The sequence below is a fragment of the Populus alba genome, chromosome 3, assembly GCF_005239225.2.
Source record: "Populus alba chromosome 3, ASM523922v2, whole genome shotgun sequence".
Classification (NCBI taxonomy): domain Eukaryota; kingdom Viridiplantae; phylum Streptophyta; class Magnoliopsida; order Malpighiales; family Salicaceae; genus Populus; species Populus alba.
The window spans coordinates 14,533,788-14,539,597 of NC_133286.1; the positions used below are offsets into that span (position 1 = coordinate 14,533,788).

The window sequence follows — 5,810 nt, forward strand, 5'->3', positions numbered from 1 at the left end:
TTCTATTTTGAAAAATACGCAGGATAATGATATGGGAGGCAGTATCTTTACCATACAATTGGATAACGCCAGCGTACAATATTAATGTCCAAAATCCAAAGTAGGCAAGTGACACGAGGATAAACTCATAAATCGTAGGCAGACACGATGACACAGTTGGGCCTCTCCTACCACGAACCTCACATGGAAAGCCGGGTCCCTTCTACTTCTCTGTCTACTTAACAACAGCTCATGTAAACAATTATTCACTTATTTCCTCGATTGGTCTGACGAATTCTCTTTCTCCTCCGAAGGTCATTTTTACAGCACAAAAACCAACCCTCCATTGAGAAACACCTCTATATATAGATAGCACTCCTCCATAATACATTACTCTCACACAGACACCACTAGTTCTCTGGTGTCTCCCCCTGCCCTCTCTCTCTGCATAAATTTCGTTCCCGAAAACATCTCTCTCTTTTTCTCCCGTTTACGCCTACCATGGCGGACCCAAGTCCATTGCTTCCAGTTTCCAATTCCTTAGAGCCCAACTATAGTCCTGTCCCAGAAGGGCCCGTCTCAGCCGGATGTCCGGCGACCCATCTCCGACGATCCAAGAAAGTACTCATCGCGGTCTTCTCTGGGTTGTTTGTTGTTTCTTTGATTTTAGCTACAATTAATAACAACAATGGAGCTCGTCATGTCCAATATCATTCACAAGAAGATGAAGATGCGACCTTGGTTACGCCAAAAGAAATGGCGAAACCCGAGACTTTGTCGCCAGCAGGATCGCGTGGGGTGTCCGCCGGCGTGTCAGAGAAGGCCAACGTGAATTTGAAGGTAGCTCAGGTGAAAGATTATCCGTGGAACAATAGCATGTTATCATGGCAAAGAACTGCTTTCCATTTTCAACCTGAAGATAATTGGATGAACGGTATGGTTCGCACTCCTCGTTATTTCAATTTTTATTTTTTTTTTTTTACAAAAAAAATGGTTTACTTGTCCAAAAATGTAGAATGCCTTTTGGATGACTCGGAGAGAAAATTTCTAAGCACGTTTTAGCAATTTAAAAAATTCTTAAAAACCCTAACAGCCGCGGCCCTCCTGCTGCGAGACACAATGAACTTTTGGACGGTCCAATCTTGGATTCAACCACAAATTTGAGGCCATGTGGGCCACTGCGTAGGTGGCTATTCCTACACATTTCCAACGGTCAATGTCGTGATACGTTTTCTAGTTGGTTCTGTTTTTTGCCTGTATTAACTTAATTAACAATTTTGTTTTTGCTAGGCGTGTCTTTATTATATTTTTTATTTTTTAATAAATAAAACAATTCAAAAACATGTAAAAATAATATTTTTTTTAAAAAATAAATTTTTATTAAACTTTCCAAACCTTGCCTTAAACTAGTATCGCCAAAGTACAATGCTAGCGTTATTGAAAGATTATTTTCAAAGTTAAAGCGCAAGGACTTTTTAAAGAAGTGATTTAGAAATAAGAATTTGAATTATTTAAAATTTATTTAATATTCTGATAAAATAAGTAACGTTTGAGTATAACAAGTAGTATTTAATTACTCAATTCTAATTTCAGCATGAAGCTTTTTGATTCACACGTGTTGATGTACTTTATTTTAAAGTAAAAATTAAAGCTCTCTCTTTATTTCTACCTACCGATATTGAAAATTGACCATGTCATATCAAATATATGTAAATCAGGAATTAAAAAAAAAAAACAGTTTTTTATAGTTGAAATAACAGTTTGTTTTGTATTGTGTAGAATTGAATTAACAGTTTTTTTTTATATATATATTGAAATAGTATATTTTTTATTTTTTTAAATTTATTTTTAATATAAACATATTAAAACAATTAGAAAACATAAAAAAGTTAATTTAAATAAAAAATAAAAAATTAAATAAATAAGTTTATAGTTGACTAAATTAAAATCAAACGGTTAAAACTTATTTTAATTCAGGATTTCCCTTTAAACTACCAAAATTATTATTTGATCATGTACCTTTCATTTCTCGGTCACCAATACAAAAAATTGATTTAAGTAGTGATCCTGACGTGTACTCCATGTTATTGTCAGATCTGTATATTTTGCTAACGTGTTCCCTTTGTTATTGCTGAGTTGTGTTTTTATGTGGTGCTGATTTTTTTCCCTTTTTCTTATGGTTTGGTGCACCGACTTTTCAATGCTTTGATGGGGGGATCTTGCACGTTCTGCTTCAGATCCCAACGGTATGACCTCTTTGCCCTCTTCTCTGACAGAGATAAAAACTGAGTTACTAATTCCAATAAAATTACGGTTATGAGGGTGTTTAGAGTGTGGTAGCGGTTATTTTTCAAATAACTTTTTATATTAAAAACCATGTCAATAATATTTTTTTATTTTTTAAAAATCATTTTTAATATCAACATATCAAAACGATCTAAAAAGTACAAACCACACTTATTTTTAGCAAGAAAAAAAATTTTGAATTTTTTCCAAAAACAAATTTCACCTCAATACCAAACGGCACTAAAACGAAGAGAGATACATTGAGAAAAATTTGATATTTTTTTTAAACTTCTAAAATTCAATCATCCGATAAAAAAAACAATACATCAATTGTTTTTATAAGGGTTAAAATTGACTTGACCATGATACAATGATTCAATATGAAATTATGATTGTTTTTGTTTGATGGGGTTTAATAGTATGCTTTGTCTTATTATTTAAATTCATAAACATATCCAACACGTTTCATGTTAGAATGCAATTATTAATTTTTTTTTGAAAAGTTAGTAGTATATTTTAGATTCGTTTTCTGGATATGGATTCAAAACTAAAATCATCCACGACTTGTATATTATTGAATTATGCTGATTTTTATTATATTTATTATTTTTCTTGTTTTATTTAAAAAATATGGTTGTAGTTGATTTTCAGAATGTTTTTCATGTAAAAAATATATTAAAATAATATTTTTTTTTATTTTTAAAAAATTACTTTTAAAATTAGTACATTAAAAATATCCAAAAGATATAAAAAAATTAATTTTTCAAAAAAATAATTAAATTTGTTGGAAAATCAACAAAGAATTTTAAAAACCACGGTCAAATTAGATTACTTTCCTGACTGACTAATTCAATTTTATCCAGCCGACTGACATTGTAAGAGTCCCGGGATTGTCAATGACTAATAAACAATAACAGAGGATCAGTTTGAAAATTATACTCCAACAATTACGGAGGATCATTTTAAAAATTCAAGCATCATTCTATGTGTTAAATTGACTTTGTCCTGTGTACATTACAGGTCCATTGTATTACAAAGGCTGGTACCACTTCTTCTACCAATACAATCCACATGCTGCCGTGTGGGGCGACATAGTCTGGGGCCATGCTGTATCAAAAGACTTGATCCATTGGCTCCACCTCCCATTGGCGATGGTCGCCGATAAATGGTACGACAAGAATGGTGTCTGGACTGGCTCTGCCACAATCCTCCCTGATGGTAAGATCGTCATGCTATACACTGGATCCACTAACGAGTCAGTCCAGGTTCAAAATCTTGCATATCCAGCCGACCACGACGATCCTCTCCTCCTCAAGTGGGTCAAATACTCCGGCAATCCCGTTTTAGTCCCGCCGCCAGGTATTGGTGCCAAGGACTTCCGGGACCCCACAACAGCCTGGAAAACTTCTGAAGGGAAGTGGCGCATTATAATAGGATCCAAAATTAATAAAACTGGCATTGCTTTAGTCTATGACACTGAAGACTTCATAAATTATGAGTTGTTAAGTGGAATCCTTCACGGCGTCCCTAAAACTGGCATGTGGGAATGTGTGGACTTTTACCCTGTGTCGAAAACAGGTCAGAATGGATTGGATACATCGGTTAATGGTCCTCAAGTGAAGCATGTGGTCAAGACAAGCCTGGATGATGATAGGCATGATTACTATGCACTTGGGACTTATGCTGACAAGGTTGGAAAATGGTATCCGGACAATCCAGAGATCGATGTTGGTATTGGTATCAGGTACGATTATGGCATTTTCTATGCCTCCAAGACATTTTATGACCAGAGTAAAGGAAGGAGAGTGTTGTGGGGCTGGATTGGAGAGTCCGATAGTGAAGTCGCCGATGTAAAGAAAGGATGGGCATCTCTGCAGGTATGTTTCATTTCTTGCAAAATGGCTTGATCTTCAGAAATGTAATATGAGTTGGAACTTCAGATATGTTTAGTACATATAAACCCACTTTGCCATTGCTTTCTACGCTTTTTATTCTTTTTAACGGTTTTCCTGTTGTTCAATGCTACTCTGCAGGGCATTCCAAGGACAGTTGTGTTGGATACAAAGACAGGTAGCAATCTGCTTCAATGGCCAGTTGAAGAGGTAGAGAGCTTGAGATTAAAAGGCAAGAACTTCAACGACATAGAGGTTAAGGCAGGGTCAGTTGTACCGCTTGAACTCGATGGAGCCACACAGGTTTGTATGCGTGTAATTTCGTAAACTAAATTATAATAATATCAAGAAAACCCGTTTGACTTACGTGACGAGAACATGTTACAGCTAGACATCGTTGCTGAGTTTGAGTTAGACAGGAAGGCTATAGAGAGAACAGCCGAATCCAATGTGGAGTTCAGCTGCAGCACCAATGGTGGGGCTTCTCACCGCGGTGCATTGGGACCATTTGGTCTTCTAGTTCTTGCGGATGACGATCTCAGCGAGTATACTCCCGTTTACTTTTTTGTTGCCAAAGGAAATAATGGCAGCCTCAAAACTTTCTTCTGCACTGACCAGTCAAGGTAATAACAGTGGATCCTCCTGCACTTAATCGTAAAATTTCAGGTTCTTGGAGTGCTTGTTGTTGAGGCTGATTTGATGATCCTCATGATTTTTAATATTCCTGTAGGTCTTCTGTGGCAAACGATGTTAGAAAAGAAATTTATGGGAGCTATGTTCCTGTATTAGAGGGTGAAAAGTTATCAGTTAGGATATTGGTGAGTTGAGATAGACTGCTAATTATTGCTTCTTGAATTTATATTATGAATGTTTATAATATGTATGATTAATGGAATCATCAATCTGACTCTGTGGATGTGAATTAGGTGGATCATTCGATAATTGAAAGTTTTGCTCAAGGTGGTAGGACGTGCATCACTTCCCGGGTTTATCCGACGACGGCAATCTATGGTGCTGCTAGGCTGTTTCTGTTCAACAATGCTACCGAGGCTGGTGTCACTTCTTCACTCAAGATATGGAATATGAATTCAGCATTCATACGCCCATATTCTAATGAACAACAGTAGCACTGCCTTCGATAGATGGATCCATTTTGTACGATAGTTTTCTTTTTTACCACATTTTGTATAAAGTTTGCCACCCCATGTATTTCTTTTTCTGGCCATCAGCTGGTGAGGAGGTGAAATACAATGATTGTTTGCCAATTAAAATTTAAATTGATTTTGTCCTGGAGGCTTGGCATGGTGATTGTAGCCATGCTCTGCAGAGCCCTTGATTGATTCGTTATCTATCATGTGTCAAGAAGCATCCACCATAAAGTGTACAATTGGCAAATGAAGAAAATTGATTCCAACTATTGCAGCATTGCTTCCAATACAATGAGTCTTTTCAACATTGCATCCATTTTATTCTTTGTTCTTTCATTCCTCATAAATCTATAATTCAAACAGATTATAATGAAATAACAATGATGAAAATACTAAAAAACCCTATATGCCTTATTTAATCTTAAAGGCAATGAAATAATTTTATTGTTTTTAAAAAAGAAAACAACGTCAAAACCTCTCTTAAAACCCTTTCACTTTTTTATTT

General features: G+C 35.5%; 1 protein-coding gene across 2 annotated transcripts; it reads left to right on the plus strand.

The window, feature by feature from the left end:
* The first annotated feature begins 236 nt into the window (after positions 1–236).
* Positions 237–5,504, plus strand: LOC118028582 (acid beta-fructofuranosidase). 2 transcript variants are annotated; one of them, XM_035032206.2, is made up of 7 exons: positions 237–913; positions 2,217–2,225; positions 3,286–4,142; positions 4,299–4,460; positions 4,545–4,780; positions 4,888–4,975; positions 5,084–5,504. In XM_035032206.2, exons 1-7 carry the CDS (start codon positions 481–483, stop codon positions 5,282–5,284), a joined length of 1,986 nt encoding a protein of 661 aa, XP_034888097.1. In that variant the 5' UTR covers positions 237–480; the 3' UTR covers positions 5,285–5,504. The 2 variants fall into 2 exon arrangements, with proteins under 2 accessions (XP_034888097.1, XP_073264320.1); XM_073408219.1 differs by lacking the exon at positions 2,217–2,225.
* The last annotated feature ends 306 nt before the right edge of the window (positions 5,505–5,810 follow it).

What these genes read in the sequence shown, in the direction of transcription:
- LOC118028582 (XM_035032206.2), top strand. Translation starts at nt 481, where the DNA reads ATGGCGGACCCAAGTCCATTGCTTCCAGTTTCCAATTCCTTAGAGCCC. An exon ending in AACTCGATGGAGCCACACAG is followed by an intron (nt 4,461 to 4,544) that starts GTTTGTATGCGT and finishes AACATGTTACAG; the next exon opens with CTAGACATCGTTGCTGAGTT. An exon ending in AGTTATCAGTTAGGATATTG is followed by an intron (nt 4,976 to 5,083) that starts GTGAGTTGAGAT and finishes GATGTGAATTAG; the next exon opens with GTGGATCATTCGATAATTGA.